Source organism: Equus caballus, chromosome 11 (genome assembly GCF_041296265.1).
Source record: "Equus caballus isolate H_3958 breed thoroughbred chromosome 11, TB-T2T, whole genome shotgun sequence".
Taxonomy (NCBI): domain Eukaryota; kingdom Metazoa; phylum Chordata; class Mammalia; order Perissodactyla; family Equidae; genus Equus; species Equus caballus.
Window position 1 is genome coordinate 24,956,255 of NC_091694.1, and position 13,256 is coordinate 24,969,510.

Genomic DNA, 13,256 nt, shown 5'->3' on the forward strand with positions numbered 1-13,256 from the left:
CTGCTTTGTTTGGTGGGGGCGTCCACGCAGTGGCTGAGCTGCACCACTCGGTATGGAGTGTTCCTCTGGGCTGGGCTGTAATTCTGAAAGTAAAAGCATTTGCGCAAGCTTGCCTGCCACCCACACCTCCTCATACAGTCATGCACAGGCTGCTATGTGACAACCTATGACCTAGGACACTGCTGCTGGGGAGGGGGAGAGGATCTGCTCTCCTCCTTCCACTGCTTCCTGGGGACCCAGTACCCCCCACCTTCAGATGTATGGCTGTGTGGATCTCTCAGATGTCCTATTGTGCTTTGTAGGGAATCCACTGTTGGTTAATGAATGTCCATTTGGTTGTAACTTAGTGGGGAGAGACTAAGGGAACAACTCACTCTGCCATAATGCTGACATCACTCCTCCTCTTGTCGTTTCTTTTACTGTATTTTTTGAGTTCAGCCTGGAGTTCGTGGGTTCAGATCCCGAGTGCAGACCTACTCACCGCTCGTCAAACCATGCTGTGGTGGCATCCCACATGCAAAGTGGAGGAAAATTGGCACAGATGTTAGCTCAGCGACAATCTTCCTCAAGCAAAAGGGGGAGAATTGGCAACAGATGTTGGCTCAGGGCTCATCTTCCTCACCAAAAAATAAAAAAGCATTTATATTGCCTTTTATATTTACCTATATATTTACATTTGCTAGTGCTCTTTATTTCTTCATGTGGCCTCTACTTGTTGTCTAATATCCTATCATTTCAACCTGAAGGACTCCCTTTAGTATTTCTTGTAGGACAGTTCTGCTAGTGATCAACTTTTTCAGTTTTTGTCTGGGAGTGTCTTAATTTCTCGTATCATTTTTGAAGGATAGTTTGCTAGATATGGAGTTCTTGGCTGACAATCCTTTTCTTTTGGCACTTGAATATGTCATCCCACTGCTTTCTGGCTTCCATAGTATCTGGTTGGAAATCAGCGGTTAATCTTATTGAGGATCCTTTGTCCATGATGAGTCACTTCCCTCTTGCTCTTTTCAAGATTCTCTCTTTGCTTTTGTCTTTTGACAGTTTGGCTATGATGGGTCTAGGTATGATACACTCTTTCTTTGATAATCTCATCCAGTCTCAGAATGTTAAATGCCAACTATTTACTGATGACTCCCCAATATAGATTTCAAACCCAGACTCCTCCTGGACCCTGTACTCATGTATTCAAATGCCTACTATCATCTTCTCTTGAATGTCTAACAGTCACCTCAAACTTAATATGGTAAGATTGCAGTCTTAACCCCACTTTCCAAAAACAACCCTGCTCTAATCACAATCAAACCTTATCTCAGTTAATGGGAACTCTATTATTCCAGTTGTTCAGGCTAGAAACCTTGGAGTCATCTCTAACTCCTCTCATTTTCTCAACCTCATAATCCATTAATAGCATTTCTATGGCCTCTACCTTTAAAATAAAACCAGACTCATATCACTTCTTACCGCTTCCACTGATACCATCTTGGTCCAAGCCACATCATCTCTTATCTAGATTATTACAATAATCTCCAGCGGGTGTTCCTGCTTGTTCCCTTGCCTCCCCATGTCCAACTCAATATTCTATTCTGAGTTATCCTTTTAAAACGTAAGTTAGACTATGTTGCTCCTCTACTCAAAACCCTCTAAGGGGTCACCTTTTCACTCAGAGTAAAAGCCAAAATTCTTATAAGGTCAACATTTACAATGCCTCCTCTCCCACCCCACTACCACCACCATCATCTCTCCAACTTCATCTCTAATGACTCTCTCTCTTGCTCCCTTCTCTCTATTCAAACTGGCTCCTTGCCATTTCTAGAATGTGTTAATCATGCTTCTGCCACAGGGCCTTTGCACTTGCTGTTCTTTCTGCCTGAAACACTTTCTCCCCAGATAGCCTCATTCCTTATTCCCCCTCCTTCAAGTCTTTGTTCAAATGTTACCTTCTCAGTGAAATTTTCCATTGTACATAAATTGTTTTTTCTCTGTGGTAGCTTTTAATATCTTTTCTTTGCAGAGCAATCTGTAGTTTTGCTAAAATGAGAACAGGTGTTGATTTTTCTTTTTCATAGTTGTCTTATTTGGGATTTGTTGAGATTCCTAAAGGAGAGGATTCATGTCTTTCATCAGTCTGGAAATTTCTAAGCCATTATAATTTCAAATATTGCCTCGTTCCCTTTCTCTCTATTCCTTCCTTCAAATAGTCTAATTAGATGGATGTTAGCTCTCATTCTGCCCTCTGTGTCTCTTGACCTCCTTTCTATATATTTTTTAAAGATTTTATTTTTCCTTTTTCTCCCCAAAGCCCCCCAGTACATTGTATATTTTAGTTGTGGATCCTTCTAGTTGTGACACATGGGACACCGCCTCAGTATGGCCTGACAAGCAGTGCCATGTCTGTGCCCAGGATCCAAACCGGCAAAACCCTGGGCCACTGAAGCAGAGCCTGCAAACTTAACTACTCGCCCACAGGGCTGGCCCCTCCTTTTTATATTTTTGATCTTTTGTTTCTCTGTGCTACATTCTGAATAATTTCCTCAGACCTATTTTCCATTTTGCTAAATTTTCCTTCAGCTGTCATTAATCTCTTGTTTAACCTATCCATTAAGGTTTTTCTTAATTTCAATTACTATATTTTTCTTTCTTTCATCCTTTCGTTTTTTTTTTTTTTTTTTTTTGAGGAAGATTAGCCCTGAGCTAACATTTCCTGCCACTTCTCCTCTCTTTGCTGAGGAAGACTGGCCCTGAGCTCACATCCGTGCCCATCTTCCTCTACTTTATATGTGGGATGCCTACCACAGCATGGCGTGCTAAGCAGTGCTATGTCCACACCCGGGATCCGAACTGGTGAACCCCAGGCTGCCAAAGCGGAATGTGCACACTTAACTGCTGTGCCACCGGGCCGGCCCTATATTTTTCATTTTTAGAAGTTCCATTTATTCCTTTTTCAAATCTGTAAGTTCCTTTTTATACCATCTTGATCTCTCTCTTTTTTTTGTTTTTTATTCCTTATGTCCTTGATCATTGTAAACATACTTATTTTCAAGTAATAACAAACACATCTGTGACACCATGTGCCAAGCACTGTTCTAGGTACTTTATAAATATTAATTCACTTCATCCTCACAACAACCCTATAGAAGGAAATGGAGACAGAGAGAAGTTAATCGACTCGCCCAAGATCGCCTGGATAGTAAGTCGAGCATCTGGACTAGAGTCTAGGCAGTCCCGAGGCATTTTACATTGTTTCAGCCCAGGAACATCCCCTGTCCTGAATCACTTTTTTTTTTAAGATTTTATTTTTCCTTTTTCTCCCCAAAGCCCCCCCAGTACATAGTTGTGTATTTTTAGTTGTGGGTCCTTCTAGTTGTGGCATGTGGGACGCCACCTCAGCATGGCCTGATGAGCAGTGCCATGTCGGTGCCCAGGACCTGAACTGGCAAAACCCCTGGCTGCCGAAGCGGAGGACGCGAACTTAACCACTCAGCCTCGGGGCCAGCCCCCTGAATCACTTTTATTGCCACTTCCTTTGCCTGGACATTCCTGGACCACAGGGTATAGATTTGAATCCAAAGCCAACATAAAGTATAGTCTTGTAGTTATAAACTCTTGGGAAAGTTTTTTCCACCCAGAGCCTGGAATAGGCAGACAAGCTTCCTTGTTACCTCCCTGTGGATGGATTATTTTAAGTCCACCCTTCAAAGGGTATAGCCTTGTGTGTGTGTGTGAGGAAGATTGTCACTGAGCTAACATCTGTGCCAACCTCCCTCTATTTCATGTGGGACGCTGCCACAGCACGGCTTGATGAGTGGTGCTAGGTCTCCACCCAGGATGTGAACCTGTGAACCCTGGGCTGCCGAAGCGGAGTGTGCGAACTTAACCACTAGGCCACTGGGCTGGCCCTATAGCCTTTTGAAGATCTTAGCTTTATTTGGAAATTTCAATTCCAACTCCCTATCTTACACAGGGCTCAAACCCTTCTGTCTCCATGAGGGATTAAAACTCAAGCCACTTCAATTTCTGTGACTAACAGCCCTTTCTCTATCCCACTGTATTCCCAGCCATGCTGGCTCCAGTTTAATGCTACATGTTTACTGCTCTGGTTATATGTTCTCTCTCTGTTTGGGGACCCTAAGGACTTTCCTTATTTCTTATGAGCTCAGCTATGCATTTAAAAGCTAGCATTTATCATCATGAATCATCTCTTCCCTTCCCGCCAGCCCTTCCCCCACCAAAAAACCCTCCTTTTATATGTGTTACCATTGTTGCTACAGAATATATCATCACCAGTTGGGTCATTTGGCAGAGGAAGTCTTTTTTCGGACTGTGGGAAATTGGTAATTTGGATATAATATAGAATACATTTTCTTTTAGCTGTCAAAAACAGCTATGCATTAAAGGCTATGCATTTAAAAATATATTTGTGATATTTTATGCAGCATTTTTAGCTGTTGTGGCAGGAGGCTTTTCAGAATATTTAGTCCAGCCATATTGCCGGAAATGGAGGTGCAGCATCATATTTGAGCTGTCCCCTGGCCGCGGCTGATTGGTCTAAGACTGGATATGCCAACTCTCCTGGGCTTTCATACATGTGGTCCACTCTGCCTGGAACAGCCTCATCCATTCTCACCCTCTCCCTTCACATATCTAGCTAACTTATATTTATCTTCAAAACTCAGCCCAGAAATGTTTTTTCCCTAAAAGACCTTCCTTGGTTCTCTCCACATGGGGTTCGTCCCTCCCTTCTGTGTATTTTGCAGGTAGTTTTCTTGTGGTGCTCATTAAGACAACAGTTTTAATTAATTATTTCCATATTTATTTTCCTGCTAATTCTGAGTTTCTTTAGGGTGGAAACTGGCCCTATTTATCCGTGTATTCCCAGCACCAAGTGCCATGCTTGGAACTGTTAAGTGCTCAAAAATGTTTGCTGAACTGAATTCCTAAAGTGAGAGTGACGACTGGGCTTGAAGGAAGAGAGAAGATCTGAGATGAGACTCCAGCTGGAAGAGGTGGGTTTTGAAGAGTCAGAAATACCTTGGGAAGAGGAAGCTGCTGGTTTATAATCCACAAGTTTGCCCTTTGCCGCCTTCATCAAAAGCATTTCTGCCAACTCGGGAATTCTCTCGGAGTTCCCACAGAAGTTTTCTGGCCTCCTCCAAGCCAGCTGGTATAACTCCCAAGATGTCAGCTCTGGATTTGAGGTTTCCCAACTACCTTCCACTTCACCCAGCCTTTCTGGTTCACCAGGACTTTTTACTTCAGTAATTAAAAGATCACCTCCACATATACTATCTCACTTACTCCTTATAACAATCCTGTTGAAAAAGGAGTATCTCCCTTTTATAGATGAAGACAGAGTCTTAGACAGGTTAAGAGCCTTGCCCCCCAGGGGCCGCCCCAGTGGTGCAGTGGTTAAGTGCGCACGTTCTGCTTCAGCGGCCCGGGGTTCACTGGTTGGGATCCCAGGTGCGGACATGGCACCTCAAGCTGTGGCAGGCATCCCACGTATAAAGTAGAGGAAGATGGGCACGGATGTTAGCTCAGGGCCAGTCTTCCTCAGAGGAGGATTGGCAGCAGATGTTGGCTCAGGGCTAATCTTCCTCAAAAAGGAAAAAAAAGAGAGACAGACTTGCTCCAAATCATCCAGCAGTGCTCCAAATCATCCAGCAGTAGGTGGCACCGCCAGGACTTGAATCCAGCTTGCTAAACTCCAAAATTTGTGTTCTAAACCTGACACCTAACTGCCTGATTTCCAGGAGGTCACAGGAAAAAACTTGACAACTTTGAATGTGTGCTATGAGTACAGCTATGTGACAAATCTGTATGTGAAAACAAAATTAAGAAATATAGCCAAAGTCAGGGATGATCCACACGAAAATATAAGTCGTCCTAGAGCACTCACAGAAAGGGAATATTCACCAACCAACAACCTAGGCCTGGCATTTATTTTGTCTCAGATTGCTGTAAGGGAAACAGCATTAACCCTGTTTTGCAGGTTCTTCAATTTTAGGGAGGCCCACGAGCTAATGGTTAAGAGCTTGTGCTTTGGACCCAGACAGACCTGGGTTCAAATATTGACTTTACCTCTTACCAAATATGCCAAACGGGAGAAAGATGTTCTGTAAAATGGGGAAATCTGTAAAACAGGGATAATAATTCCTGCTTAAAGGGTTGTTGTAAGGATTAAATTACATAACAGGTGAAAGCACCTGACACAATGCTTTGCCACCTGGGGAGGGCTCAATAAACAATAGCTTCTAATAGTAAAGCCACGAGAGATTCTGTAATCTGCTCAGAGATACACATATCCATTTACATGGCAGAGCCATGATAGGAACTCAAATCTGTGTGATTTCAAAACTCCATTAGTTCCATTACACTATGCTGGCAGGCTATCTTAGGCCTCAATCTTAAAATATTTTTCTAAGAGTCCAGAGTTCCGATTTCCCAGATTAGTATAATTTTTAATATTTTTGTTATAAATTTAATACATCCTCACAAAAATATAAATGAACCTTGTTACATGGTCCAGAACTATTAAAACTTAATTTTCTTCCAATCTTTTTTCCATATTTTTTTCACAGTGGTATACAGTTTTGCATTTTTCATGCCTTACATCATGAAAATTTCTCACTGTAAAACACTTGCCAGAAACATGATTTTAAATATCAGCTTATTTCATCAAGTGAAGATATAATTTATTTAACCATTTACCATTTACTTGTTTCCAATGTCTACAAACTCTGCAACGTACATCTTTTGAAGAGAATCTTTACATTTCTGACTTTTAATTCAGGATAGATTCCTGAAGAAGTGATGTTCGTGGGTCCAAGAGGATGTAGTTTAAAGGCTCTCAATTTCCCAAGAACTTCTGGGCCTTTCAATAAATAAACGTCAATTGCTTTCAAGAAAGGCTTTCTAATTCATACTCTGACCAGCAGGTTAGGGGAGTGCCTGGCTCACATAAATAAATAAATAAATAAAAACTGCTCTTTCGATAAGTGCGAAATGTTGCGTTTAAACTTCTAGTTCTTTGATTAATGAAACAGTCTTTAATTTATATTTTTTCTTTAATGAATTGCTTGTTCCTATCCTTTGCCCGTTTTTCTATCGAGGTAGGAAGTGTTTTATCCTTAGAATGTTGTTTTCACAATATAAGAAATACTTTAGAAAGCATCCGGTCGGTGGTCCAGTACTGCTGAACACCGGCAGAGACCCACAAAGGCGCGCTCGCCCACTAGCGAACTTTCAAGGCCAGCGGGCCGCCTTTACGCTCCACGGCGGAAGCAAGCTTTCCACAAATCACCAGGGCGGGAATTGCTGCAAAGGCGTTGGCTCTCCCAGCCCGAGGAGGAACGTCTCGCGGGATCTCAGCCGTCCTTGGGGCTTCCGACCGGACTACAAATCCCAACATGCAAAGCGCCTCAAGGTCCGAGCGCCCGAATGAAGGCTCAGGGCCAAGGTCATGTGTCTGTCTGCGTAAGCCGTCCGGTCATCTCTCCCCCGCCTTTTCTGCGGCTGCCACCTTGGCCGCCATTTTGTGCGGGAGTTTATGGAACCTCTGAGTCCCACCGACTCTATGGTCGAGCATTTCAGAGATCAACCAATCGGAAGCCAGATATCGGAGGAAAACCCCGCCTTCACCCGCAGGGAGGCGGGAACTGCCACGAAGCTCCTGTGGAGAGAGAGGAAGGAGCTGGGGAAAACCAATAAGAAAGGAGGAGTTGAGGATGTTAACCAATGGGGGTGCAGGAGGATTGCGGCCAATGAGAATGGGGGGACCCCGAGACACGTGGGTGGGGGAACTGAGCGCTGGGACCTAGAGCTAAAGCTGGGAGGTGAGTCAGTCACCTTGAGCGGGGCGAGCGCTGTGGTCCGAGCAGGGGCAGCGGGGCAGTGGGAGTGCAGGTGACTTGGGGCCAGAAGCCAGCGATCGGCAGGGGTGTGGGCTGGGCTGTGTGGACGGGCAGTTGCCCCTAGGTCCGGGCGAGGCGATGGGCGTTTATAGCCTTAACAATTAATGTTAGTTACCAACGGTAGTGGGCGATTAACTGTCCCGGCTGAGGCGGGCCGAGGACTGCTGCGTAAAATGGGCAGGACACTGCACGGCACCTGCACGGTGTCTTCCTCCAGTCTGCCAGGAGACCATCCTCTCGCTACGTTTCCCTCCTGGGGCTCGGGCCTCCTTCCTCTACTTCCCATCTCCGTGACCTTCCTTTGCAGACCCGCCGCGCTGAACGTAGTGGACTGGGGAGTTCGCGCGGACACTCTGACCTCTAATGCCCTCCTCAACTGGGGCACAGTGCAAGGAAGAGCGTGGTCCAGGGAGGACGGGCGGGGGTGAAGGGGACGACTGAAGGTCGCCACCATAAGCAAACAACCAGGCTGTCAATGGGATTTTTTTTTCTTGTGCAGACTGAAAAAATGCAGACCACCGGGGCACTGCTCATTCCTCCTGCTCTGGTAAGCTGCGTCTCCGGGGTGATCTGTAGTGCCAGATGTGGGAGCCATCAATGTTTAATGAATGAACTGAGGGGAACTTGGCCCCCTGTTGATGCTGGCTCTTTGGGGAGGCTGTAGGATGTGATGCAGTTGACCCCCGTTTATTTGGATCTGTAAACCAAGCTATCTTGATTTGGAATGTGGTCAGAGAATCTGGATCTGACCTTTACCCCCGCTCTGGCTTGGCTATAGTCAGCCCTCTGAAGCAGTGGTTCTCAGCCTTGGCTGCACGTTAGAATCATCTGGGGAGCTTTGAAAAATCATGCCCAGGATGCACAGACTCTGAGAATGGAGGCAGAACCCATGCATCTGTGTTTTTTAGAACTCTCCAAGAGATTCCAATGTTCTGTCAAGTTTGGGAACCACTGCACTAAAAAACATTTCCAGAAAGCCCTATTACAAAGGGCTTCCCTCAGATGGCTGTTTCAGGAGCCTCACCAGGCTTACTGTCCACTCCACTCAGGGTGTGTAACAGTGAGTACCGTTTTAGCAAAATAAGATTTCGCCCTTCTGATTCCTTTGGTGATCTGGGTACAAACCCTTCCTGTACCTGGTTTGATAGTAGTCTGGGTTTTTGTTCCATTCTGGGCTACTGGATGTTAGGGCTGTGGCCATTGAAGTGAACTTTGGTACCCAGAGTTAAATGGGAATACTGCCACTCCTGAGTACACCAAGGTCTCAGGCCAGCTGTCTCTGGTGCAGGCCTAGCTGGGAGAAACAGGAATACATCAATTGACCTTGAAATACATTGGGCTTTTCTGTTTATAATATTTGTAGTCTTTTTTTTTTTTTTTTGAGGAAGATTAGCCCTAACATCTGCCGCCAATCCTCTTCTTTTTGCTGAGGAAGATTGGCCCTGAGCTAATATCTGTGTCCATCTTCCTGTATTTTATATGTGGGACGCCTGCCACAGCGTAGCTTGAAATGCGATGCGTAGGTCTGCACCCGGGATCCCAACAGGTGAACCCTGGGCCACCAAAGCGGAACATGTGACCGCTGCACCACCAGGCTGGCCCCTGTAGTCATTTTGGACTGGAGCTCAGCAATTAGTTGGTTTTTTTCCCATGCCTGACTTGGCAGGATGTGTCTTTCTGATTTTACAGATCCGCTGTTGTACCAGGGGTCTAATCAGGCCTGTGTCTGCCTCCTTCCTGAGTAGGCCAGAGATCCCATCGAACCAGGTAAAGGAGTATGGACCATCTGATGAATTTCCCCAGACAGGGGTCCTTCAAGTTAGCTGAGTTGCCTTTAGGCCAAAGTGGGAGGAGAGTTAGAGAATCCGTGGTGTTTTAATAGTTCTAAGTTCCCCAAGGTGAGCATTGTGGGTGAGAAACTTGTAAAAGTGAGGTTTCCCTAACCACGAGATTTCCCTAGCCCCATCTGGAAACAGACCCTAAGACTAATTCCCAGCATGCTCTGCGGTCTGAGCATTCTGTACTTGACAGGCAGTTTGCCAACATTTCCGAGCTAAGGTGGGTGGGGTGAGGGTGTGGAGTCAGCCACCTGTCCTTGTGCCTCACTATCTCCTTGCTCTCTCTCTTCCTCTCTCTCCTTCCCCACTTTCCTCTCTCCCCTTCCTTTTAGCAGCCTTCCTACAGCAGCTCCCCATTCCAAGTGGCCAGACGGGAGTTCCAGACCAGTGTTGTCTCCCGGGACATTGACACAGCAGCCAAGTTTATTGGGGCTGGGGCTGCCACAGTTGGCGTGGCTGGTTCAGGAGCTGGCATCGGAACAGTGTTTGGCAGCTTGATCATTGGCTATGCCAGGTAAGTTTGAGAGTGGCCAGGAGCATCTCCCACCGTAAACTCCACCCTATTTTGGGGAAGCCTCAGCAGGAGGAGCTCCCTCTAGCTTCTGGTTGATTTCACTTACCTGTTGTTTTCTACAGTGACCTCTGAAGCAGAATTTAAATATGTTTCCAACCTGGCTCACTTAAATTTACCATGTTGGTACTCTGCTTGCTTGTCCAAATGCCTCTCCCAGTTTGAGCGCTCCCCATTATGCAGGCTAGGCCCTCTCATAGTTTGAGCATTCCCCGTTTACCTAACCGACCTGGGTCCTCCAGCACCTGTGCCCCCACCCCTTCCTTTCCCTGCGCTGTCATCGATCTCTGTCCCTGGCAGGAACCCGTCTCTCAAGCAGCAACTCTTCTCCTATGCCATTCTGGGCTTTGCCCTGTCTGAGGCCATGGGGCTCTTCTGTTTGATGGTCGCCTTCCTCATCCTCTTCGCCATGTGAGGCTCCATGGGGGTCACCTACCTGTCCCTGCTGCTTCGACTCCAGGCCCTGCCCAGTGCTGGAGTGTGCTAAGCTTTACCATTAAACACAACGTTTCTCTAAACCCATGTGCCTGTGCCTCCGTCCTTTGCCCTTGGAGAGGGCCTTGGTGGAAAGATGGGACAAGGGAAGTGGGATTGGGTCAGCCATTGGTGATTAGGAATTCCTCAGGGCCAAGCAGTAGCGCCCCCATGACTGTAAGAACATGGAGGGTTCTCTTTATCTCCCAGGGAGAGCATGGATTTGTCTAAGTAATGCTATTGGTGCTTTTTTCCAAATTAGTATAATAACGTATAACATTTTTGCTGGGGTTTTATTTGCACCAGGCTCTATACCAAGTGTTTTACGTTTGGTAGCTCCACAAGCCTATGAATGATGAGTACAATGATTATACCTGTTTTACAAATGAGGGAACCCAGGCTTAAGGAAGCAAAATAACTTTCCAGCATCGCAGAGCTGGTAAGGGGCAGAATGGGGATTGCCCCTCAGGCCAGCCTAAACCTTTAACTGCTGTGCTGTCTCATCTCTTTTCATTTTGGCTACACAACTGAGGTGGCACAAATAGGGAAACTTAGTCCCAGAGAAGTTGTCTAGCACTTTAGCCGCAGAGGTACGCCTCCAACTGTTGCATTTAGCCTAACACAATTGTAAGTTTCATTTTCGTTCTCAGTTAGCCTTTGTTAGGTGTTCTTGAGAAAGCAGGTGAGGTACACAGTTTCTGTTCCTGGAGAATTTACAATCTTAACTTTGCTAGGGATAAAAAGGGTGTTTGGGGTAAACCAACTCACGAAATGCTTAGAGAGCTTCACACAGCGTCCTCCTCGTGGTCTCAGTCTGTGCCCAGCAGGCTCCCCTGGCTTGGCTAAAGTGGGACTAATTACCCAGGTAAAAGAAAGCTAAGCTGATCGATCCACATTTGCTGCTTCTCTAAGCCCTAGCAGGAGCAAAACATGGACAGGATGAACAGAGATGCTGGTAGACGTGGCCGGTCTCAGATGGTTTCAAAAGGAATAATAACAAATTAGTGGGACCCATTAGGTAGAAACGTTATACCTCAACTTACTGCAAAACTGTGAAATAGTGAAACCAAGAACATTTCTGATTAGCTTTAAGAACACCTTCCAGCTGAAGGGCAACTAGCAAAGAGGGTTAAAACACTAAAAAATGTGTCAATAAGAATGGATTCAATTTACATGCAATTTAAAGACAGTCATGCAGGTATTTATGTGCGAAGCATCATCCTGGGAGTCTTGGGGAAGGCAAAGAAATCTAAGGTCCTTCCCCTTGAGAAGTTTGGGGCATCAACAGAGTGGAAACGGTAGTGAATGATGCCATACGTTATTGAATATGTGGGTACAGACGCTATGTGCTCAAGAAGAGGGAAAGTGAGGAGGCTAGTGCTGTAATAACATCAGCTAACACTTGAGCAGGCCAACGATTCCATCCACGTCCATCTAACATTCAGCAGTCATGGTCTTCTACCACAGGATTTCTCGACCATGGCACATTCGGAGCCAGATAATTCATTGTTGTAGGGGCTGTCTTGTGCATCGTAGGATGTTTAGCAGCATCCCTGGCCTCTACCCACTAGACACCAGTAGCAACCTCCCTCTCCCAGTTGTGACAACCAGTTGCCAAATATCAGATGCTTCCTAGCTGGGGGGTAAAATCACTCCCAGTTAAGAACTACTGGTCTACCCTAAGCTGCCGCTTGTCCTCTTAGCCTCTTCACCTTGAGTAACTCTCAGGTTGTCCATAGCAAGCTAGTGATAGAACCTGAAGCAGAGCCCAGGAATCTCAGAACCAAAGAGAAGGAATGGAACTGAGGTTGAACTGGCAGCTGAGGTATCGCCTAGGGAGCAATGGATTAACTGGTAATGCTTTTACGCAAATGGAATGCAGTATTCCCTTGGGATGGCAGGTTGGCATCCTCGCCAGGTCACTACCCATCTGGTGGTAATCAAGGAGCAGCCCCCAGGGAAGGTGGTTGCCTTTTCCTTCCTGTGAAGCTCCAGGAACCTAGTTTTTGCCAAGGGGCTGGTAAGAATTTCCCTTCATCATGGGCTCCAAATAGCCTTGGAATTGCTGGACTTAAAAATCCAAATCAGCAGGGTTGGGAATGTGTGGGCCTATGGAACCCTAGAGAGTCAGGGAGAATGCTCCCCCACCCCCAACCAGGCTAGTTCATTCATTACCATTGAGGTTCTGTATCTAGGGTCTATGGTCCATAGATGGAACCAGTTCGCTTAGTGCAAAATATTTGCAGCTGGATACAGAGGTGCATTGTTCTTGGAAGAGGTTCCAATGCTTTCATTACAGTCTCAGAGGGGTAGTGATCAAAAAAGAATCAGTAACTACCACCTTAAGAGTTCAGCGTGGAAGCAAAGAGCATGGACTTGGGAGTCAGAGGGGAGTGCGAATCCCAGCCCTGCCATTTTCTAACAGGAAAGTTAATAATCTCCCCTGAGCCTTGATTTCCTCAT

At 45.9% G+C, this 13,256-nt stretch overlaps 1 protein-coding gene across 4 annotated transcripts; it reads left to right on the forward strand.

The window, feature by feature from the left end:
* Positions 1-7,714: 7,714 nt before the first annotated feature.
* Positions 7,715-10,837, forward strand: ATP5MC1 (ATP synthase membrane subunit c locus 1). Of its 4 annotated transcripts, none has more exons than XM_005597469.4 (5): positions 7,715-7,832; positions 8,410-8,457; positions 9,600-9,677; positions 10,081-10,262; positions 10,620-10,837. In XM_005597469.4, the coding sequence occupies exons 2-5, from the start codon at positions 8,419-8,421 to the stop codon at positions 10,732-10,734; spliced, it is 414 nt and encodes a 137-aa protein (XP_005597526.1). In that variant the 5' UTR covers positions 7,715-7,832; positions 8,410-8,418; the 3' UTR covers positions 10,735-10,837. The 4 variants fall into 4 exon arrangements, with proteins under 4 accessions (XP_005597526.1, XP_001499319.2, XP_005597525.1 ...); XM_001499269.7 differs by having other exon boundaries at positions 7,773-7,902; positions 10,084-10,262; XM_005597468.4 differs by having other exon boundaries at positions 7,780-7,902.
* The last annotated feature ends 2,419 nt before the right edge of the window (positions 10,838-13,256 follow it).

What these genes read in the sequence shown, in the direction of transcription:
- ATP5MC1 (XM_005597469.4), top strand. Translation starts at nt 8,419, where the DNA reads ATGCAGACCACCGGGGCACTGCTCATTCCTCCTGCTCTG. An exon ending in TGCTCATTCCTCCTGCTCTG is followed by an intron (nt 8,458 to 9,599) that starts GTAAGCTGCGTC and finishes CTGATTTTACAG; the next exon opens with ATCCGCTGTTGTACCAGGGG. An exon ending in CAGAGATCCCATCGAACCAG is followed by an intron (nt 9,678 to 10,080) that starts GTAAAGGAGTAT and finishes CCTTCCTTTTAG; the next exon opens with CAGCCTTCCTACAGCAGCTC.